At 33.6% G+C, this 25,783-nt stretch overlaps 1 protein-coding gene across 7 annotated transcripts in view; it reads right to left on the bottom strand.

The window, feature by feature from the left end:
• The window catches only part of ARID2 (AT-rich interaction domain 2), a 167,618-nt gene that overhangs the window by 54,886 nt on the left and 86,949 nt on the right, over positions 1-25,783 (bottom strand). For 6 of the 7 annotated variants that reach the window (XR_014233102.1, XM_082349315.1, XM_082349316.1 and 3 more), the window contains 7 exons: positions 24,686-24,819; positions 19,179-19,397; positions 15,791-15,858; positions 1,085-1,151; positions 742-992; positions 316-412; positions 10-219 (listed from right to left, as the gene is read on the bottom strand). Coding sequence is in view for 6 of the 7 variants with exons in the window: in XM_082349315.1 (XP_082205441.1) it covers positions 10-219; positions 316-412; positions 742-992; positions 1,085-1,151; positions 15,791-15,858; positions 19,179-19,397; positions 24,686-24,819 (1,046 nt within the window). In the remaining variant the exon portion in view is untranslated. The remainder of the gene's footprint in view (positions 1-9; positions 220-315; positions 413-741; positions 993-1,084; positions 1,152-15,790; positions 15,859-19,178; positions 19,398-24,685; positions 24,820-25,783) is intronic. The other variant, XM_082349317.1, reaches the window with a different exon arrangement.

The raw sequence follows: 25,783 nt of genomic DNA, 5'->3' as shown, positions 1-25,783 counted from the left end.
TAGTCTTACCTATGCTCTTTTCTACTTTTGCAATTTTTGTGCAAGCTACATCTCCCATTTCTGTGAGCATATATAGCACCTCAAGTGTTGAGATTACGAGCAGCACATCAGGTAAAGTGAGATGACAAATGATCTCTCTGTATGAGTCCTGATCGACATATTCACAAATCAAAACACCATTATCCTCTGCTTTGCAAAGATTTCCCAAAATTTCCATGCCTGAAAAGCATACACACACAAACATGTATTTGTCTTTTAAAAGATGATAAAAAGCTTATGTACTTTAGACAATGAGAAACTTAAGTGAGCGCTTACCCCTCATCTTTAAAAATCTATCCCTTGACATTAGGCATTTTGTAACAGTATGAAACATCAGATGAGTAGTTTTGAAATCAACAGGATCCAATAAAAGCTGGAAAAAAAAAAGGACACTACTGTTTAGGTAGGCTTCTTCCAATTTAGATCCAAATGTATATTTCAAATTTAATAAAAATGAGCAGAACAACGTTACGTAACTTTAAAAAATGTAATTACTGTGAGAATAGCCATCAATGAATCTGGAGCATCATTTCAAATATTTCTTTTTTTCCACAAAAGTGTGTAATACCTTTAGGCAAAAACTATATGTAAGCATTTAATATTCTATAATTATGGCAAATATAATAATCCCACATCCTAAAATTTTAAAGTAAATATTGTGCTAACTATAAAAACTGTTTTAAGCTACTGTCACATGCTTACCTCAGCTGCAATATTTCCTAATGTGTCAAGGCCTAATTGCCTTAGAGAAATAAAATGACTATGTGCAGAAAGTAATAGGAAACGGAGACAGGTACGATTAGCTGCCAAGAGCTTAACATTGCCCTCCTCAAAGGAAAGATTTCGCAAAATCACTGCAATCTGAAGTACCCGTTGTCCTTCAATATCATTAATGCCCAGCTTTCGAGGTGGATGAAATAAAGATTCCCAAATCCATTCTCCTGATGTACCTTCTACAAGAGAAGAAAACATATTTTACTTAAACTGATATTTCACTTATTATTGATATTTCAAAGTTATTTAAAATATTTTCTCATTGACTTACCATGAGACTTGCTTCTGTCAGAAATGAGGTCACGTACTTCATTATCATCAACAATGTCTTTCCAAAACTGTAATGAGAAATTATTACACTTAATTCTGACAATTTGAAATAACTATTCTATTACTTTAAAAATAGTCACACATACTATAAAACTATAATAGTTCTACTATTTTTAGTTCAAGTAGATATCACTGTATTCTATGTACTTAGTTCTTTGACACAAATGCTAGATTTTTCTATAGTTCAAAGGTGTCGTCTTGGCCTGGGGCCCACAGATCCCTAAAAGGTCTGTGAAAAATACAGGGCATCTATGAACATGAATGAGGAGAAAAAAATGACATCTTCATGTTCATTAACCTCTAACTAAAATTTAGCATTTCCTTAGCATTTTCTTCAACTCTGAATGGTAGAAAATGAACCACAGTAGTAATAGCAGAACCTCTGACACTGTCACCAATATGAATCACAGATATTTTCAGATCACTTTATAGCTATGGAAAATATCTAGAAATAGTGTTTATGCTCATCAGTACTTAAAAATTATGATAGTCATTAATCCCATTAGTAAACTGCATACAGTCACAGTATTCCTATTTACAGACTCCTGAGACATAGCTGGCTAGCTACTGAGCAAATCTACATCTAGAAGAAAATCAAACAGCAAGTGGTGAAGTATTTGTGTTCACAAATTTGTAACCCAGATATTTAGGTTTCCTTTCCAGTATTCCGTATCAACAAACTGTGTTTTGACCTGTAAGAGAAAGGAAATGAATCGAAATCCACTGCTTAATCTTTTTCAGGCTAAGAAACAAATGCCTATATATTAATAAGTCTATACAAAACGAACGTTAATTTTAACTTTTCTATGCCATTTTATCTTGTTACTTCCCTACTAATGAAGAAGCACATGGGCCACAGTTCACTGTTTATTTCTAAACATTCTGATGTATATTTCTAAATGATTGTATTTTAGTTTTGGGAATTAAAGTTCCTTTGCATTTAAAGTTACTGATTTGAGAAAAGGTCCACCACCAAAATGACTCACTGCAAAAAAACTCATAATAAAAAATGTTTGGTAACAATAAAAAGGAACTAGGCATCTGAAGGAATAAGACAATGTTCAATAACCAAGGAAAAAGGGCCACAGGAAATTCAAATAATAAAGATATCAGAGTGGAATTTTAAATGATCATGGAAAATAAACAAAGAAATAGAAGATAAAATCGAAAAGTTTGGCATGTAAGTAGAAACTATAAGAAATAGCTAAATAAAAATCCTAGAACTGAAAATAAGAACTCAATGGACAGATTTAACAAAGGATTAGAGTCAACTCAAGAAAGAATTAGTGATTGGAAGAGATGGCAGAAAAAAATACCAAGTTAGAAGCATAAAGAGACAAAAGGATGAACAGAATAAAAGCATTCAAGACACATACAGTGAAAAGTTCTAACATAAAATTAATTGGAGTTCCTGAGGAAAGATAGAAACAATGGGCAAAAACAGTATTTGAAAAGACAGGGTTGAGAATTTTCTAAATCAATTGAAAGATGCCACACCATAGATTTAAGAAGCACTCCAAACTCCAAGGAAAGATAAATAAAATGTGTAGGAACATCATAATAAAATTCCTGAAAAGCAAAGACAAAGAAAAATCTTAAATGCAAAGGTGGAAAAAGGGACAGATAACCTTGAAAAAGACAACTAAAATTACAGGAAACTTTGTAAAAGAAATAATGGAAGCCAGAGGACAATGGGATATTTTCAAAGTGATGGAAGAAAATATCTGCCAAAGTAGAATCTTTACACAGTGAAATTGCTCTTCAAGAATAAAACTGAAATAAAGACATTTTCTGACAAATGAAAACTGAGAAAAATATCATCTGCAAACCTGCACGGGGGAAAAAAAATGCATGAAAAGGTAGATGTGATTTAAATCAAAATAAGTGCTGAATAAATAAAATACTAAAAAAAGTCTTACAGGTAAAAATATATATAAAATTAAAATCTATGAAAAATGCTTGGAAGAAAATTTTGCTCAGGCCGTAACGGTACTGCAGTAGTCATCCCATCATAAACCAATGTATATAAAACAATTGCTTTCACAGACTGGACAAGAGTAATGCAAAACCGTAATCACTGAAACATGGGAAGCAAATGAGGTGAGCTCAGTGACTGCCCCATATCTTTACATAAACACTCTTTCTAGACAACGATACAGAGACAATAAACCCAAGAGGTCACAGCAATTACTAAACTGAGAAGACATTATATATATATGTATGTGTGTATATATATATATATATATGTACGTATGTATATTCTCTCTCTCTATATATATATATGTACATACACCCAGCTAATTCAGGTCCAAAAAAGACCATACCTTAGGAATAAAGATAAACTAGTCCTGTATTCGTCATAACAAAACTTAAAAACAACTATCCATATATTAATTAAAAGCATGCCAGAACAATGTGCAACATTCTTGGAAGACACCAAAAAACAGACACTAAATAATGTAATAGTCCCAATACCTATATCTAATAAAAAATTGCTAGATGTACAAAGGAAGTGGGAAACATGACTCATAACTAAGGTAAAAATCAGTTTCAACAAAAAAAGACCCAGAAACAATAAAAATAGTGAAACTAGCAGACAAGAACATTAAAACAACTTTATTAAATATGCTGAAGGATTTAAAGGAAAATATGAACATAATTAAGATGAATGTAGGACAATATAAAAGAGAATCAAATGGAATTTCTAGAGCTGAAAAACATAATATCTGAAATAAAAAAATATGACTAGGGCTTCCCTGGTGGCGCAGTGGTTGAGAATCTGCCTGCTAATGCAGGGGACACGGGTTCGAGACCTGGTCTGGGAAGATCCCACATGCCGCGGAGCAACTAGGCCCGTGAGCCACAACTACTGAGCCTGCGCATCTGGAGCCTGTGCTCCTTAACAAGAGAGGCCACGATAGTGAGAGGCCCGCGCACCGCGATGAAGAGTGGCCCCCGCTCGCCACAACTAGAGAAAGCCCTCGCACAGAAACGAAGACCCAACACAGCCAAATAAATAAATACATAAATAAATAATAATTAAAGGTGCTAATAATTAAAAAAAAAAATGACTAGATGGGCTTAATTGGAAAAGAGAAAATAAAGACATAACAATAGAAACTATTCACAATGAAGTACACAGAAAACAAAAACGTCTAAAAACAATTAAGAGAGCCACAGTGGCCTGCAGAACAGTTCCAGAAAAGCAGGAGGGGAAACGAAAAATTTTTGAAGAAATAACTGATAAAAACTTCCCAAATTTCATGAAAAATACCAAACCAAGAAGCTAAATAAACCTCAAGCAAAACAAAACTAACTAAATAAATAAAAAAACCACAACAAGGCACATTAAAAAAATCAATGACAAAGAGAACACCTTAAAAGCAGTCAGATAAAACATATCACAAAAGGAAGAACAATAAGAATGAAACTAACTTATTGTCAGTAATAATGCAAACAAGATGGAAATGAAATGTTACCTTTAAAATGTTCATAAAGTATAAATGGTCTGAATGCATTGATGAAAAGGAAGAAATTGTACACTGAAAGGCACACTGAAGGAAGCAGGAGAAGAAAGCCTCAACTATAAGCCATGTATAAGAAACACTATATATAAAACTACAGATGAAAAGCAGTGATGGAAAAAGATATATGATGAAAACATTAACCATAAAAATGCTGGTGTTGATAAATAATATCAGACAAGAGACTTCAGGATAAGGGAAATTACCAGAAGTCAGAGAGAATAATGCATAATGACAAATAAAATCATCAAGAAAATATAATAATCCTAAATGTATGTGCCACTAATAATTGAGGTTCAAAACACATGAAGCAAAAACTGACAGAACTGATAGGGGATACAGACATTCATAATTATAGTTGATAATTCCAACATTCATCTCTCAAGAAATCACAGACCAATTATATAGAAAAGCATTAATGATACAGAAATCTTGAACAACACTGTCAATGATATTGATTTAATTATTATCAACAAATATTACATCCAACAATAGTACAACAAACATTCTTTTCAAGTGTGCATAAAACACTCACCAGAAAGACCATATGCTGAGCCATAAAACAAGTCTTGATAAGTTTAAAAAAGATTGAAGTCATATAGAATATGTTCTCTGACAAAAATGGAATGTGATTAAAAATCAGTAATAATAATAATTATGAAAGTAAATAATAATAAAAGCTAGTTTGAAAACAGTCATAAATTAAACAGCTTACTTCTATATAACCCATGAATCAAAGAAGAAATCACAAGGAAAATGAGAAATACCTTGAACTAAATGATAATGAAAACATAACAAAAATTGTGGGAAACGGCTAACACAGTTTATAGAGGGAATTTATAGCAATATATGCTGATATAAGACAGGAAAAAAAGTTTAAAACCACTGGTCTAAGATTATATTTAAGAGACCTGAAAAAGAGCAATAATGCACAACAAAAGTAGTATATAAATCAAAAACTGAGAAAACAGAGATGGAGTTGTTCTACTGTCCCTGCAATTATCTAAGAAGAGGTAAAATTACTAACTTATTAAACTAGTAAGGATTAAAATATAATCTCTAATATGATCAATGAGAAAACAGAAAAAGTGTATGTAAAAACTAAGTGGGCAGAAAACTGAATAATAAACAACATTGAGTCAAATCAATTCAAAAAGGTAAGGAAGGAGAAGAAAAGAAAACAAACCTGAACAGGCAGGACATATAGAAACCAATTCAGAACATGGTAAATTTAAACATAATTATATCAAAATTACACTTAATGTAAATGGAATAAATGCACTAATTTAAAAACAAAGTTTTACACACAGGAAAAAGCTGAAATATATGTTATTTACAAAAAAAAAATTCACCTAAAATATAAGGATAAAAAAGATTGAAAGTAAAATATGAACTATATAAACACCAACCAAATGGAAGCTGATATAGTTATATTGATATCAGACCAAAAAAAAAAAAAAAGGATAAAGGAGACTTAAAGGTAACAAGAATGCTTTACAATATGTTCAATTAACCAGAAAGGTGTAACAACTATACCTGTGTGCACTAAATAGCCCATTCTCAAAATATAAAAACACAGTTATTACAGAACTCTAACTATAAGCTGAAAGAAACACACATCCTCACTCAAACTGGGTGCTTTTAACATATCTCTCTTCATAAATGAAGAAATAAACAGCTGAAAAAGCCAGTACTTATGAACTGGTTCATCTGTACCGTTTTTCTAGACTCCACATATATGCGTTAATATGAGATATTTGTTTTTCTCTTTCTGACTTACTTCACTCTGTATGACAGTCAGTTTGCAAGGCAGAAATAGAGACACAGATGTAGAGAACAAATGTATGGACACCAAGTGGGGAAAGTGGGGGAGAGGGGAAGGGGGATGAACTGGGAGATTGGGATTGACATATATACACTAATACATATAAAATAGATAACTAATAAGAACCTGCTGTATAGCACAAGAAACTCTACTTCACTTCGCTGTACAGTAGGAACTAACACAACAACAACACTGTAAAACAACTATACCCCAATTAAAAAAAAAAAAAAAAGAGCCATTACTGATGTGGAACTATTAAGTATCATGATTAACTGTGTTGCTATAATTTGAAAAGATACATGCACCCCAATGTTCACTGCAGCAGTATTTACGATAGCCAAGACATGAAAGCAACCTAAATGACCATGGACAGAGGAATGGATAAAGAAGATGTGGTACATATATATAATAGAATATCTCTCAGCCATAAAAAAGAATGAAATAATGCCATTTGCAGCAACACGATGGACCTAGAGATCATCATACTAAGTGCAGTAAGTCAGAGAGAGAGAGACAAATATCATATGATATCGCTTATATGTGGTATCTAAAAAAAATGGTACAAACGAACTTATTTACAAAACAGAAATAGAGTCACAGATGTAGAAAACAAGCTTATGGTTACCAAAATCAAGAGCGGGGGAGTGGGGTATAAATTAGGAGATTGGGATTAACATATACACACTATTATATATAAAATAAGTAACTAAAAAGGACCTACTGAATAGCACAGAGAACTCTACTCAATATTCTGTAATAACCTATATGGGAAAAGAATCTAAAAAAGAATGAATATATGTATATGTATAAAAGATTCACTTTGCTGTATACCTGAAACTAACACAACATTGTATATCAACTATACTCCAATAAAAATTTTTTTTAAAATGCTTAACTGTGTTGGCTTAACTGACATATATATATATAGAAACTTACACCCAACAACTTCAGAATACAGGCATACCTTGAAGATATTGCAGGTTCAGTTCCAGACCACCGCAATAAAGTGAACATCGTAATAAAGTGAGTCAGCACAAATTTGGTTTCCCAGTGCATATAAAAGTTATGTTTATACTACACTGTAGTCTATGAAGTGTGCAACAGCATTATGCCTAAAAAAACAGTACACATACCTTGAAAAGGAAATACTTTATTGCTAAAACAATGGTAACAATCATCTGAACCTTCAGTGAGTCACAGTAGTAAAATCAAAGATCACTGATCACAGATGACCAAAACAAATATAATAATAATAAAATAATAATGAAAAAGTTTGAAATATTGAGAGAATTACCAAAATGGGACACAGAGACATGAAATGAGCAAATGCTGTTGGAAAAATGGCACTGATAAACTTGCTCAACATAGGGTTGCCACAAACCTTAAAGTTGTAAAAATGTATCTGTGAAGCACAATAACGTGAAGGGTAATAAAACAAGATATGCCTGTATATATTATTTTCAAATACACATGGAGTGCTTATAAAATCTGATCAATGTTAAGCTACCAAATAAAGGGTGAAAACATTTCAAAGGTTTAAAATTATACAGAGTATGTTTCTCTGAACATACTGAAATTCAGTTAGATATTAAGAAGAAAAGGAAACTGGAAAATTTTTCATATGTTTTTGGAAATTAAGAAAATTCCCTTCTGGGGGGGAGGGCCAAGATGGCGGAAGAGTAAGACACGGAGATCAACTTCCTTCCCACAGATACAGCAGAAGTACATCTACACGTGGAACTGCTCCTACAGAACACCCACTAAACGCTGGCAGAAGACGTCAGACCTCCCAAAAGCCGTGTGGATGAAAGGCTCTTGGTGCTCCAGCCAGGCATCAGGGCTGTGCCTCTGAGGTAGGAGAGCCAACTTCAGGACACTGGTCCACAAGAGACCTCCCAGCTCCACGTAATACCAAACGGCAAAAATCTCTCAGAGATCTCCATCTCAACATCAAGACCCAGCTTCACTCAACGGCCAGCAAGCTACAGTGCTGGACACCCTATGCCAAACAACTAGCAAGATAGGAACACAGCCCCATCCATTAGTAGAGAGACTGCCTAAAAACATAATACGGCCACAGACACCCCAAAACACACCACCAGACGTGGACGTGCCCACCAGAAAGACAAGATCCAGCCTCATCCACCAGAACACAGGCACTAGTCCCCTCCACGAGGAAGCCTGCACAACCCACTGAACCAACCTTAGCCACTGGGGACAGATACCAAAAACAACGGGAACTACAAACCTGCAGCCTGTGAAAAGGAGACCCCAAACACAGTAAGATAAGCAAAATGAGAAGACAAAAAACCACACAACAGGTGAAGGAGTAGGGTCAAAACACACCAGGCCTAACAAATGAAGAGGAAATAGGCAGTCTACCTGAAAAAGAATTCAGAATAATGATAGTAAAGATGATCCAAAATCTTGGAAATAGAATAGGCAAAATGCAAGAAACATTTAACAAGGATGTAGAAGAACTAAAGAGGAACCAAGCAATGATGAAAAACACAATAAATGAAATTAAAAATACTCTAGAAAGAATCAATAGCAGAATAACTGAGGCAGAAGAACGGATAAGTGACCTGGAAGATAAAATGGTGGAATTCACTGCTGCGGAACAGAATAAAGAAAAAAGAATGAAAAGAACTGAGGACAGTCCCAGAGACCTCTGGGACAACATTAAACACACCAACATTCGAATTATAGGGGTCCCAGAAGAAGAAGAGAAAAAGAAAGGGACTGAGAAAATATTTGAAGAGATTATAGTTGAAAACTTCCCTAATATGGGAAAGGAAATAGTTAATCAAGTCCTGGAAGCACAGAGAGTCCCATACAGGATAAATCCAAGGAGAAACACGTCAAGATACATATTAATCAAACTATCAAAAATTAAATATAAAGAAAACATATTAAAAGCAGCAAGGAAAAAACAACAAATAACACACAAGGGAATCCCCATAAGGTTAACAGCTGATCTTTCAGCAGAAACTCTGCAAGCCAGAAGGGAGTGGCAGGATATACTTAAAGTGATGAAGGAGAAAAACCTACAACCAAGATTACTCTACCCAGCAAGGATCTCATTCAGATTTGATGGAGAAATTAAAACCTTTACAGACAAGCAAAAGCTGACAGAGTTCAGCACCACCAAACCAGCTTTACAACAAATGCTAAAGGAACTTCTCTAGGCAAGAAACACAAGAGAAGGAAAACACCTACAATAACAAACCCAAAATATTTAAGAAAATGGGAATAGGAACATACATATTGATAATTACCTAAAATGTAAATGGATTAAATGCTCCCACCAAAAGACACAGACTGGCTGAATGGATACAAAAACAAAACCCATATATATGCTGTCTACAAGAGACCCACTTCAGACCTAGAGACACTTACAGACTGAAAGTGAGGGGATGGAAAAAGATATTCCATGCAAATGGAAATCAAAAGAAAGCTGGAGTAGCAATTCTCATATCAGACAAAATAGACTTTAAAATAAAGACTATTACAAGAGACAAAGAAGGACACTATATAATGATCAAGGGATCGATCCAAGAGGAAGATATAACAGTTGTAAATATTTATGCACCCAACATAGGAGCACCTCAATACATAAGGCAAATACTAACAGCCATAAAAGGGGAAATCGACAGCAACACAATCATAGTAGGGGACTTTAACACCCCACTTTCACCAATGGACAGATCATCCAAACTGAAAATAAATAAACACAAGCTTTAAATGATACATTAAACAAGATGGACTTAATTGATATTTATAGGACATTCCACCCAAAAACAAGAGAATACACATTTTTCTCAAGTGCTCATGGAACATTCTCCAGGATAGATCATATCTTGGGTCACAAATCAAGCCTTGGTAAATTTAAGAAAACTGAAATCGTATCAAGTATCTTTTTCGACCACAACGCTATGAGACTAGATATCAATTACAGGAAAAGATCTGTAAAAAATACAAACACATGGAGGCTACACAATACACTACTTAATAACGAAGTGATCACTGAAGAAATCAAACGGGGAATCAAAAAATACCTAGAAACAAATGACAATGGAGACACGACGACCCAAAACCTATGGGATGCAGCAAAAGCAGTGCTAAGAGGGAAGTTTATAGCAATACAATCCTACCTCAAGAAACAGGAAACATCTCAAATAAACAACCTAACCTTGCACCTAAAGCAATTAGAGAAAGAAGAACAAAAAAACCCCAAAGCCAGCAGAAGGAAAGAAATTATAAAGATCAGGTCAGAAATAAATGAAAAAGAAATGAAGGAAATAGCAAATATCAATGAAACTAAAAGCTGGTTCTTTGAGAAGTTAAACAAAATTGATAAACCGTTAGCCAGACTCATCAAGAGAAAAAGGGAGAAGACTCAAATCAATAGAATTAGAAATGAAAAAGGAGAAGTAACCACTGACACTGCAGAAATACAAACGATCATGAGAGATTACTACAAGCAACTCTATGCCAATAAAATGGACAACCTGGAAGAAATGGACAGATTCTTGGAAATGCACAACCTACCGAGACTGAACCAGGAAGACATAGAAAATATAAACAGACCAATCACAAGCACTGAAATTGAAACTGTGATTAACAATCTTCCAACAAACTAAAGCCCAGGACCAGATGGCTTCACAGGTGAATTCTATCAAACATTTAGAGAAGAGCTAACACCTATCCTTCTCAAACTCTTCCAAAATATTGCAGAGGGAGGAACACTCCCAAACTCATTCTACGAGGCCACCATCACCCTGATACCAAAACCAGACAAAGATGTCACAAAGAAAGAAAACTACAGGCCAATATCACTGATGAACATAGATGCAAAAATCCACAACAAAATACTAGCAAACAGAATCCAACAGCACATTAAAAGGATCATACACCATGATCAAGTGGGGTTTATCCCAGGAACGCAAGGATTCTTCAATATACGCAAATCAATCAACGTGATACATCATATTAACAAACTGAAGGAGAAAAACCATATGATCATCTCAATAGATGCAGAGAAAGCTTTTGACAAAATTCAACACCCATTTATGGTAAAAGCCCTGCAGAAAGTAGGCATAGAGGGAACTTTCCTCAACATAATAAAGGCCATATATGACAAACCCACAGCCAACATTGTCCTCAATGGTGAAAAACTGAAACCATTTCCACTAAGATCAGGAACAAGACAAGGTTGCCCACTCTCACCACTATTATTCAACACAGTTTTGGAAGTGTTAGCCACAGCAATCAGAGAAGACAAAGAAATAAAAGGAATCCAAATCAGAAAAGAAGAAGTAAAGCTGTCACTGTTTGCAGATGACATGATACTATACATAGAGAATCCTAAAACTGCTACCAGAAAACTACTAGAGCTAATCAATGAATTTGGTAAAGTAGCAGGATACAAAATTAATGCACAGAAGTCTCTTGCATTTCTATACACTAATGACGAAAAATCTGAAAGTGAAATTAAGAAAACACTCCCGTTTACCATTGCAACAAAAAGAATAAAATATCTAGGAATAAACCTACCTAAGGAGACAAAAGACCTGTATGCAGAAAATTATAGGACACTGATGAAAGAAATTAAAGATGATACAAATAGATGGAGAGATATACCATGTTCTTGGATTGGAAGAATCAACATTGTGAAAATGACTCTACTACCCAAAGCAATCTACAGATTCAGTGCAATCCCTATCAAACTACCACTGGCATTTTTCACAGAACTAGAACAAAAAATTTCACAATTTGTATGGAGACACAAAAGACCCCGAATAGCCAAAGCAATCTTGAGAACGAAAAATGGAGCTGGGGGAATCAGGCTCCCTGACTTCAGACTATATTACAAAGCTACAGTAATCAAGACAGTATGGTACTGGCACAAAAACAGAAATATAGATCAATGGAACAGGATAGAAAGCCCAGAGATAAACCCACGCACATATGGTCACCTTATCTTTGATAAAGGAGGCAAGCGTATACAGTGGAGAAAAGACAGCCTCTTCAATAAGTGGTGCTGGGAAAATTGGACAGGTACATGTAAAAGTATGAAATTAGAACACTCCCTGACACCATACACAAAAATAAACTCAAAATGGATTAAAGACCTAAGTGTAAAGCCAGACACTATCAAACTCTTAGAGGAAAACATAGGCAGAACACTCTATGACATACATCACAGCAAGATCCTTTTTGACCCACCTCCTAGAGAAATGGAAATAAAAACACAAATAAACAAATGGGACCTAATGAAACTTAAAAGCTTTTGCACAGCAAAGGAAACCATAAACAAGACAAAAAGACAACCCTCAGAATGGGAGAAAATATTTGCAAATGAAGCAACTGACAAAGGATTAATCTCCAAGATTTACAAGCAGCTCATGCAGCTCAATAACAAAAAAACAAACAACCCAATCCAAAAATGGGCAGAAGACCTAAATAGACATTTCTCAAAGAAGATATACAGATGGCCAACAGATACATGAAAGAATGCTCAACATCATTAATCATTAGAGAAATGCAAATCAAAACTACAATGAGGTATCATCTCACACCGGTCAGAATGGCCATCATCAAAAAATCTACAAACAATAAATGCTGGAGAGGGTGTGGAGAAAAGGGAACACTCTTGCACTGTTGGTGGGAATGTAAATTGATACAGCTACTATGGAGAACAGTATGGAGGTTCCTTAAAAAACTAAAAATAGAACCACCATACGACCCAGCAATCCCACTACTGGGCATATACCCTGAGAAAACCATAATTCAAAAAGAGTCATGTACCAAAATGTTCATTGCAGCTCTATTTACAATAGCCAGGACATGGAAGCAACCTAAGTGTCCATCATTGGATGAATGGATAAAGAAGATGTGGCACATATATGCAATGGAATATTACTCAGCCATAAAAAGAAATGAAATGGAGGTATTTGTAATGAGGTGGATGGAGTTAGAGTCTGTCATACAGAGTGAAGTAAGTCAGAAAGAGAAAAACAAATACAGTATGCTAACACATATATATGGAATCTAAGGAAAAAAAAAAAAGGTCATGAAGAACCTAGTGGCAAGATGGGAATAAAGACACAGACCTACTAAAGAATGGACTTGAGGATATGCGGAGGGGGAGAGGTGAGATGTGACAGGGTGAGAGAGTGGCATGGACATATATACACTACCAAATGTAAAGTAGATAGCTAGTGGGAAGCAGCCACATAGCACAGGGAGATCAGCTCGGTGCTTTGTGACCGCCTGGGGGGGTGGGATGGGGAGGGTGGGAGGGAGGGAGATGCAGGAGGGAGGAGATATGGGAACGTGTGTATATGTGTAGCTGATTCACGTTGTTATAAAGCAGAAACGAACACACCATTGTGAAGCAATTATACTTCAATAAAGATGTTTAAAAAAAAAAAAAGAAAGAAAATTCCCTTCTAAATAATCCATGTTTCAGAGAGAAAATCATAATGGAAATAAGAAGATATTTTAAAATGAGTTATAATAAAAACATGAAATATCAAAATTGGAAGTATAAAGTTAAATGTGTGCTTGGATGGAATTTTATGGCTTCAAATGTATATATTAGAAAAAATAAAAACAAAAATCAATAACTGTAAGTGCCAGCTCAAGAAATTAGAAAAAGTTAAGAAACTTAAACCCAAAGAATACAGTATGAGAATAAAATATAAATAGTAGAAATTAGTGAAAACACACAACAGAGGTGGTCATCTATTCATCTTCAACATACTGGTGTCTTCTTGATTTCATGTGATTAGCGATTATACTGACAAACCCATTCCCCATTGTGATTGCATGTGTTACTTTAGTGCACTTTTTTGTGCATCTTACATTTTACTCACCAGTTTTCTGGAGTCATAGAAATTATCTGCTTAACTACAATCAAGAGATTTGGCTTTTAGTGGGTGGGGTAAGGACAGAATATAGAACTTTGGTGAGCTTGTAAAGCTGGGAATTAAAAATGCAACTCCATATCATGGTGAGAAATTTGAAGGTATAATACCCTCGAAGAAAGGGAGACAAAAGGGATTGACTGGGCTTCCTTGGTGGTGCAGTGGTTGAGAATCTGCCTGCCAATGCAGGGGACACGGGTTCGAGCCCTGGTCTGGGAAGATCCCATGTGCCACGGAGCAACTGGGCCAGTGAGCCACAATTACTGAGCCTGCGCGTCTGGAGCCTGTGCTCCGCAACAGGAGAGGCCGCGGTGGTGAGAGGCCCGCGCACCGCGATGAAGAGTGGTCCCCACTTGCCACAACTGGAGAAAGCCCTCGCACAGAAACGAAGACTCAACACAGTCATAAATAAATAAATAAATAAATAGAAGAACGTGAATTTCTAAAAAAAAAAAAAAAACGGATTGACTGCCTCTGCTTGAGCTTTCAGTTAAAAACAATCCATGATATATTCACCACTAGACTGCTCCACATCTCCCATGGATTTGTTTTTACCATCAGAGTAATCAGAAAAATCTCCAATAAAAAAATTAATATAAAGTCATTCTGATCAGTATTTCCTTTCAAGTGACTGGCAAAAGCAACACAGAAGTGAAGAAATACTCTCCAACCAATCTGTACAAAAATCCTACAGAAAGAAATCTGCTGAAATTTATAAACCAACATTATAAAACACAAAGGAATAATCCACCAAGTCAGAATCAGAAGAATTAGAGTTGCAGGAGGCTTAGACATTAGCATTATCAGGTATGTGCTTGTATATGTACATATCTTTAAGCTTTCATTTATATTTTACATATAAAATATATGATATATTCATGTTTATGTATCATATATTTAATTCATATATAATTTAATTATATTAATAAAAGATATTTTAAATATATATTTTAAAAATTATAAAAGTATAAAAGGAGAAGATCAAAAAGGGAAAATTTGAAAAAATACAATGAGAATTTCTAGAAATTAAAACAGTCACTAAAATAAAACTTAACAAACAAATCAAGTGGCATATTAGACACAGCTGAAGAGTGATTAAGTGAAATGAAAAAGAATCCTAAGGAAATTACCAGGACTGCTACTCACAGTCTGGGTAGCAGACTTTTGACTTACTGCTTTTGTTGCAGACTTATCATTCTCAGAAATCTATGTATGATAAATAAAAACTTTACTTCTGTTTATTAGCTATTCTAAACAATTTTTTACTGAAGTTAATCACAATTTATATATAAAATAAGCAACCATTGACGCTTGGCCCTTGGCTACATGTAATTCAATGGTTCAATATTTTAATTTACGTGAATTACCTTAACAAAATCTCTATCAGTCTTCTCCTTCCATTCTTCTCCAAATACAGTAGAAAAGGATCCTAAAGCTAAAAGAATAATAGTGTATTCAGTAAAATGAAATTATTTCTTTCACTTAGTTGCTTTAATAGGTAGGTTTGGAAAAATAGTAAAACTACATTTTAGGATACCTTGTTCATTAAAAATTGTTTCATAATAAATGATAGAAAGTCATGATAATTTCTTTTGAAATACTGTTTTTTAAATTATAGAATTTAAAGAAAGTTTATGTCACTACAATCTAAAAATACACAACTTTCATAATAGTTATACAGACAATAAGAAAAAAATGAGGGTACTGTAATAGTTACTCTGAATTAGTTTTCATTTGTAGAAGAGAAACATATTAAAAAGTCAAACTGATGCTACTACTATTAGATTGCCAAACTGTTATAACTTTAAATTTTTGTATTCATTTCAAAAATAATTATGTAATTCATATTTGAAATATTAATGGACACAGCATTCTTTGGGAATAATTCCCACAATGAAATCTCCTTTAGGAAACATTCTCAGCTATAGCTTGCTTGTATTTCTTGATAAAGTTGTCAGGAGCAAAGTCAAACCATCTATTTTCAAAAGCTTCTTAATAACACTCTGCCCCCCACCGGACAACAGAGGTTAAGGTATATAGATACATATCGCTTTTCTCTCCTCTGCGTTGCTAACTCATTTTGTCAGTTACAGGACCAGACAGTAAAGTCATATAATACAAATGTCTAAGCGGTGACACAATAGGCATCTACCTTTAAAAATTAGGTAAGTACTTTCATCAACTACCTGTAATTATCTGTATTCTGTAATAAAAGTATTGGTTTTCAAATGCAGAGAGAAAACTATGTATTGGCAATTTTTAACAGAAAAACTAGTTTTATAAATGTAATTCTTTAAAAAAACAAAAGTAAATCTCCTTAAAGGGATGTGCTGTGACATGCATAACATATGGACATATTTTCTGTTGTAAAAGATTTACTGAATGTTTGCAGTCTTATTACGCCTTTAAGTATAAACCTAATGTTTATACTTAATATTGAGTTAAAGTTGTAAAGTACTTAGGTTAGAATAAGACTATTCATTGAAAAAGTACTAATAAGGGTGAAGAATGGCAACAGTTTAACATTATATTGATATTAGGATCATGGGGACATGATATAAAGAACAGATTTGAAGTTTTTAATAAATAAATTTAACTACAGTGACCTAAAGAAGAATTTCATAAAATATCAAATTTATATAGATGTAGTAGCTTAATCAGAAAAATGAAGTCCACACACTACTAAAGAGACAAAATTTTGTTTGTCCTGAAGAAAACCTTATAAAGAGAAACTTCACTGGGAAAAGAATACTGAATGGAAATATAAGATGGAAAAATTAAATTTTTGTCACATGGAATTTTTATTATACTTCTTCAAACACATATATGTATAAACATTCCACACCTTCAAAGAAAGTGGTATCTACATTTTCTCTCAATTAAAATTCCATGCCCTAAAAAAATTCAAAACCTCAAGAGCCTTATGAAATATATCCATAATCAAATATATCCTTAATCTTCAAACTCAAAAGAATTATTTTCATAATGTAAAACCACTGTTTTAAGTATACGGTCTTCATAAAGTCCCTATGTACTCTGGAACTGTAAACTTCTAACTGTTGAAATAAAAGAAACATCCGTTAAACAGCATTTGCTAAATTATTAATGTTTTAGATTGCTACTCTACATAATAATTTAGTCTGAGATAAACAAAAATGCTAAAGAGTGCAAGAAGATAAACTGGGTGTAAAGAATGTCATGCCTCAGTGCATCAAAACTGGTAAGCTCACTTTTATCATATATACAAATGTAATTCTTATTCAATGATTAAATGGTAAGAATTCACTAAAATTATTCTGGTCTGAGAATATTTACTATTTTTTAAAACTTCATTTTAAGATTTCTAAAAAAATGTGAAACAATTTTAAACCATTCTATATTAAATGCTGAAAAATGTCTTTAAAAGAGCAAAATGAAATATTAGGAAGAAAAGAACATGAGAGTGAGATGGAAATCCACCAAATTTAGATCTTCAAAGTTACAATACAAACTTATAAGTGTTAATCTTTGTTCCTCCTCCAAGTAACCAAGAACAGTTCCTGACAGGGTAAGAAACTCATTTTCACTTTTGTTTAATTTCAAAATGTCTTCATACAAAATAAGTACATGTCAAATTGTAAGGACTCCTACTTAGGGAATTCCCTGGCGGTCCAGTGGTTAGGACTGCGTGCTCTCACTGCTGAGGGACTGGTTCAATCCCCGGTCAGGGAACTAAGATCCCACAAGCCGTGCGGCATGGCCAACAACAACAACAACAGCAACAACAACAACAACAACAAAGGAATCCTACTTAGATAATCCCAAATAGAAGTATGTTTGAAAATTATACTACTGACCCAAATTACAGAAAAATGAACTCATTTGCAAACACATCACTATTTAAAGATAAAAATACTCATGAACCTATGAAATATTACATGAAATTCTCAGACTATATCTACTCTTCTATATAGTTTCCTATATGATAAGATAATTTCAAAATATATCAATACCTTAATCCATTAATAGAATATACTTCTGGCAAAAGAAGTTACATGGTATTGGGGTAGAAGGAGGGTTGAGAAGCAAGAAAAAATTTTATGTCAATAACATTCAGCTGACATAGACTACTTTAAAAAGAAAAACTATAGCAGGAAAAAATTTCAAAACATATTTTCTAAATCCCTATTAAACTAGGGATTGCTAGTTAAATTGCTCAATTGAAGAATTGAGCAATTTGGTCTGTAGAGTAACCTAGATTTGAGATAATTTTACAGAAAACAAAGAACTTGATTTATAAAAACCTACAAATAGCAAATCCTACAAGTAAGAAAATATGAAATATTTGATCATTCTTATTTTGATTATTTATGCAGCAAATTTTCAAATTCATTGACCTAAATTGTTTAGTTAAAAATTATAACTATACACCAGCAGAAACAGACTTCAGAAAACAATTTCTTCCAGGTCCTATTTTTCGCTATCAGAATTTTGTATCAAACAATTTTCTCAAATCAACAAACCCACATTTACTATAAGAAAAATACAGCATTTTAATTTCAAAAGCTCTAGTGAGGCTTTTACTATTCAAATATATAAGGTTAAAAAAAATCCAAACATTCATTATTTTAAATAATACATTTAATATAACAAAAGGAAATAAAGAATGCTACTATATTGCCTAATAAAAAGTACTTTCCTCCTTAAAAACCTTTTAAAAAAAGCTATAACACCTTTAATAGAATGATTATACAAAACATTAAGGCTAAAACTTACTGTCATCAAACACCCCAGCATTAGCAAGCAATAAAGTGATGATTTTAGGGTCTTTTTCAAGTTGCATGACATGTTTGCTTTCATTTGATAGGAGAGTGCATACATTAATAGCAAAGTCCACTTCATTTGGGAGTCCAGATAATAGTGAAAGCACCAATTTATTATAATCATTTGGCGAATTGAAGTCCATAGACAGCCCATAACTTTGACGCAGATAATCTAACAAAGACAAAAATGAAAACACTGTTAAGTATATCAAGGATTAGAAACCTTTTATGGTTAATATCTTCTGAATACAGGACAGAAGCTTGTTTTCTTTTATAAAATATAAACTGAGTAGAAGTTTGGAGTTCAACTTTCTAAACTTAAGTGAAAATTACATTCCTCAAAAAGTATTAAGATATAAAAAATGTACATATTCTGTTGGATATCATTGTGAAATTACTATTGTATCTTTATTTTAATTTACCTAATCTACATTTTTTATTCTTGTATTTCAAGGGACTTATTCCGATTTTTAAATACTATAAACCAGAAAGACTGGTTCCTTTCAAATTTTTAACAATATCATGTTTCTAAACACGCTGCCTACCTTCTTTACCCAATTTTGGGAGGATTATTACTTGTTTAGGTCAGACTTTTTGCCATATAATATGTAAAATTCATGCTTTTTAGTTCTACAGTTCTATGAGTTTTGATAGTCTTTTAACCACAACCACAATGGAGATAGAGAGTATTTCTATCACCCCAAAAAAGTTTCTTTATGCTCCTTTGTAGGTGATCCTCTCTTCTATCCATAAACAACCACTTATCTACTTTGTTTCAAAATGCCAATTAAACAGAATCACACGATATATACCTTTTTGTGTCTGATTTATTTCATTTAGCAAAATGCTTTTGAGGTTAATATCCATTTTGATGTGTGTATCAGTAGTTGGTTCTTTTTACTGCCATAGTATGGCTGTAACATAATTTATCCATTCCCTAGTTGAAGGACATTTGGACTGTGTCCAGTTTTTGGCACTTCTGAATACAGTTGCTGTAAACATTCACATACAGGACTTTGTGCGGACATATTTCTTCATTTCTCTTGGATTGCTGGGTCATACAAAGTGTATGTTTAACTTTGTAAGAAACTGTGAAACTGTTTTCCAAAGTGGTGGTAACATTCTGTCTTTCCACCAGCGATGTATGAGAGAGTTCCCAGTGCTATACATCCTTGTTGGCACTTAATACTGTCAGTTTAAAATATTCTGAATATGAGTCACTTATCTAATATTTGTTTTGTAAATATTTTCTCCCAGATAGTGAATGGTTTGCCTTTTCATTTTCTTAACAATGTCTTCAAAGAGCAGAAGTTTTAATTTTGATGAAGTCTGATTTATAAATTTTTACCTCTACAGTTCATGCTTTTGTGTCCTAACAAATCTTTTCCTAACTAAGATTTTATGTAGGAGAATTAGAACATTTTTAGAACTTTGAAGGTAGGGAAGATGGGATTACAGAACACTAATATATTTTATACTCATAATATACACATATTAGAAAATGTTATATTTCTAGAAATACTGACTCTTAATTGGTGCAGTTTAGGCCTTGGCAGCTACGTCCTGAGACATATACCCCTAGTACATTTTTCACATAAAGATCTAATTAGTTTAATGGGAAAAGGCAAGAAACAAGAGTTAGAAAACTGCTAGATGAAACATTTCAGAAAAATACAGATTTGAAAAAAAATCTTTTAAAAATGTCACTAAATGGGATGCAAGTAGGAATCTATTGTCACAACATGCCACAGAAGAAAATCATGTAAGTAAGAAACTTCTTCATTTCCCAATGTAGATATCTGAGGAGACACCTCTTCAATTCTAAAATATTCTAGGAATTTCTCCAATAAGGAGTATCACAATACAGTTATAAATGAATAAGACACCGATTCTTTATAATATTTAAGGTTGAACAATAATATATTGTTCATTTTTTATAATCTTGAAAAGTAAAATTTCTTATAAATAACATAAATATCTGGGGAAAATGTAACATAACTTCTGTGAATATAGGAATAGATTTTGATATTTCTATAGTGCACACTGGAATTGATCATGAGATGCCAAGTCTCAGCAATAATTAAGTTTTTAGATTCCACAAAATTTTCATGCAAATCTCTTCAATAGAAAACAAATTGGAACCTATATTCAACATCTGTCACAGTCTTCTTTATGTGCTTTCAATATGATCTTGGAATTGTTCTGTTTGCTACTGAAGAATAACAGATGCCATCATATACTCAATTCAATACATCCTTACGTGAATGACTTTGCCAAAAGTCATCCCCAATTAAAATAAAATGAATAAATATGATAATTATGAAAAGTCCTCTAATTATATGAGGCTTGGTAAAGATTCCTAAGATAATATATGAGAAAATGCTTACAAGATTTTAAGAGCCTCCCTTCCCATCCCCAAGGAGGTATGATTAAATAGCCACAATGTTATAATCTGAATGGGATCGGAAATTTTCAACATTCTTGACTCAGTGTTTATACAAACGCACCACTGCTGACAAACTAATTTAATCTGAGGTAATCTCTTTGTTTTCAGTTTAGAGGAAAGGGAGAATTGTTCCTAGAGTGCTGTTTACATTACAGATATTAGACAGTACATTCTTTCCATTGATATTGGCAGTGATTGCTGTAGTTCAAATGTCTGTAAGAATATGGGACATGTAAAGGAAAATCTTTGCTCAAATACAACTGATAAAACTAAAATAATAAATCTTCCTGTATAAAGCTCTCCCAAATTTACGTAACAAAAATGCGAATGGATAGGGTGCTTGGCTTCCTTTGACCAAAATGATTGAATTGGATTAAATGATCACTAAAATCCTTGCTAGCTCTAAAATTCTACAGTTGTATTAATTTCAATGAGTTGTCATGTGCCAATTTTGCCTTTCATAATTTTTCTACTAAAGATATTGCAAATAAATTTAAAATTAAAAATTTTTAATTTAGAAACTAATTAATTTTTTAATTTTAATTTTAAAGTGTAAGAGAAGATGAACAAAAAGTCCTTAGTAATCTACACTACAATTCTGCAGAACTGACTGTATCCAAATCAATACCAAGGAAGAAAGAATAAAGATGGAAACAAAAAGATTAGGTATTTATGGCATGGAAAAGTATGAAAAACTATGCAAATAAAGCGACTATATTTTGATGCCAATGTTTACTAATTCTAAAGTTCAAAGCAAAATCTATGAATACTTTTTTGGCCACTTAAAGTCACTGGGCAAAAGGCGTCAGTATTCTTAAAGGAAAATTTGGTCCCATATTCTATCAATGTACAATATTCTATCATGACAATTATGAGTAGAATTGCACTATGAGTAGAATAAATGCCAATTTATTATATTACCTTTCAAAATACTGTATTAGAATACCCTTTCTTAATATCAACAATATAAGCATCTCTAGATAAAATACATTTATCCAAATACATTAATCTAAACCTATAAGAAGAGTAAGGCTGTATAATCAAAGATGTACACACAAATCTTTTAAACATTCTTATTAAAATTTCCTAAGGCTCTTAATCTACCACCATGTAATTCTACTTTGGTGTTTATTTACACACACACAAACAGACACACACATATATATTGACAGCTATGAAGCTTACTATATTTCCTTAATGGCATTTGAAAAGAATCATCAGTGAAGGATTTGTTTTATATATTGATGGTCATGTTAATTTTTAGGACACTGTCATAATGTTGCTATGGCTCCTTCTAGAAAAATAAAAAGCACCTTCAAATTCAAAATGCTGCCCTGAAACACTACCTCTTTTCAGTTTGAATTAGATATATTGTAGTCTGATGTTCCCCAGCAAGTCCTAGTTTTTTTTCCTTTCATGAGTCCCCAATCCTGATTTTGTCAAACATGTTACATATGTTACATAACTGCTCAGATTCTCCTTAAAAAAAAAAAAAGACAGACATATGACAGCATATCAGAAAGGAGTTATTGTAACACCAGATTAAGAAATTGTCATTCCCTTAAAAATTGTGTAGCTCTATCCGTGACGTTCATTACCTTCTGAAATACCAGAAATATCTTTTTTCTTGAAGTAAATCATGTTTAATTAGGGGAGGGGGACAAAAAAAAATACAACAGATCCAGAAAAAAAATTCATTTTAAACAAGATCTAATGTAGAAATGGGTCAGTTTGAGAAGCTGGAATAGATACCAAACTCTATTTAAGCTACAAGAATGGACAGTTCTGCTGTTGATGAAATATAGGAACAACACAGTTACAAAATGGTCTTAAAGGTCTTTAGTACAAGGGCTCATTCAATGTAGGAATACCCTCTATAACATCCTTGATTTAGATAATGGTCATTAGCTCTTTTTTAAAACAGGAAGCATATCACCTAACAAGTCACCCCATTTTATTTAATCAGCTTAAGCTGTTAGTAAGATCTTCTACATGGTGACTTAAAATGTTCCCTTTTAACAGTAGTTCTTGAGGTAATAACTTCTCATTAAAGATAAAGCTAGATTTGGTTTGCCCTCACCACTGCCACCACCCCTCCCAAGCCCCAATTATACAAAAGCATCAGATGAAAGCCTCTTCTAACGGAGATCACAGATTCTAGGAGATTCTGTTTCCTCAGCTGATTGGGGAAGAAACAGAGTCAAATTCAACATGAAACAAACTGAAAATAGATAATGGAAAATTTAAATCAGTGATACTGGCACAAACGAGGGAGCTTAAAACTAAGGATTACCTAAGAGATTGGTATTAGTACCAATGAAGAATAATAAAGGTCTAGATAATTGTATATTTTATAAAGAACATACCCTTGAAAAAGATGTATCTCCTCTTTTTCAGGCCAAATGTTGGTGATTCAAGAAAAGAGATGCTGACCTCTTCAGAGCTCTCTTCCTAGGCATCACCGTCTCAACCCCCCGAGCCACAGACAACGGAACTCCCATCTATTCTGTCTCAAGAACCTCTTTATTAGACTCTCAACCTGATTATTTCCAACTTGAGTCCTGTTCTTTTTAGCTGCAGATTCCTCTATAACCATTACAAGAATGACATGAATGAAAAGAATCTTAAATCCCTGGTAGCATGGCAGGAAAATAGTTGAATGGTAAGAAACATTTCTGAGAAATTCTGGTGCTGGGAATTCCAGGAATTGTAGAAAATCTAACAGATGCTATGAATACTCCTTTGGTTTCCCTAATCCTAACAGGACCTTCCTCTCCTCATTTTAGTAACTATTCAGGTTAAACTAATCTTTAGACAAAGAAATAATTTTAAAACTTCACTTGAAAATACAGGTATATTTGTAACTCTAAATTCCTGCAACTAAAAATCTTATATGCAGGCTAGGACAGAAAGGGCCCTCATACCAATTAGTTCAATTCAATTCATTGGATGATGTCTATTTTCCTAATTCAAAACTGTGGAACTATGCCTTGTTCATTTCCAGTGATATTTACCTGACACACTGTGTTGCTGGTAATTGTAGGAAGATGGAATTGCACCAATAGGAAGCTGTGGTTTGGGATTGCCTGGTGGTACCTCATCATCATCCTCCCCAAAATGATGAACTTTCTCGTACTTTTCTAGGTAACTGAAATAGAAAAACAGTACAGCAGAGATTTAAAATAGATTTACATCTTGTTTTTTAACTCCCACCACATATATCTGTTTTCCTTTTCTAGAGGCCCTAAATTTAAAATACTACTACTACTACTAATAATAATAACAAGATACCACAAACCTCATATTAGTGGGACAGTCACTTCAGCAGTAATACTGAAGACAAACTCACTGTAATGGTGCTAAAAGTGTTTTTAAATTTTCAGAAAAGACCACACCACTGCTCAAATAAAAATGTAAAAGTAAAGAATACCAAAGGACAACTACATGTAGATGAACAACAGTACATTTTATTTACTGATTAAAAATAATTATACATGGTCACCGTAAAAACCACGTGAAGGGGCTTCCCTGGTGGCACAGTGGTTGAGAATCCGCCTGCCAATGCAGGTGACACGGGTTCAAGCCCTGGTCCTGGAAGATCCCACATGCTGCAGAGCAACTAAGCCCATGCGCCACAACTACTGAGCCTGCACTCTAGAACCCGTGAGCCACAACTAGTGAGCCTGCATGCCGCAACTACTGAAGCCCGCGCACCTAGAGCCTGTGCTCCGCAACAAGAGAAGCCACCACAATGAGAAGCTCGCGCACTGCAACGAAGAGTAGCCCCCGCTCGCCACAACTAGAGAAAGCCCGTGTGCAGCAACGAAGACCCAACACAGCCAAAAATAAATAAATAAATTTATTTAAAAAAAAAAAAAAAAACACGTGAAAATGAGAAGATTTCCTAGCCTCCACAACTCACTCATCACAGATAACCACAGGTTCATGTGCTTTCTGTATATTTTATGTGCATGTTTTTATCTAACAACATATTTTAGAGATCTGAGCATGTCAATACACACAGTACTATCTCAGTCTTTTTTTTTTTTTTCTCTTAATGTTTATTTATTTGGCTGTGCTGGGTCTTAGTAGCGGCATGCAGGATCTGGTTC

This window comes from Balaenoptera borealis (assembly GCF_965194805.1).
Source record: "Balaenoptera borealis genome assembly, chromosome: 13".
Lineage (NCBI taxonomy): Eukaryota > Metazoa > Chordata > Mammalia > Artiodactyla > Balaenopteridae > Balaenoptera > Balaenoptera borealis.
The sequence above is the reverse complement of the archived record's forward strand: the minus strand, read 5'-3'. Positions and strand labels throughout refer to the sequence as shown.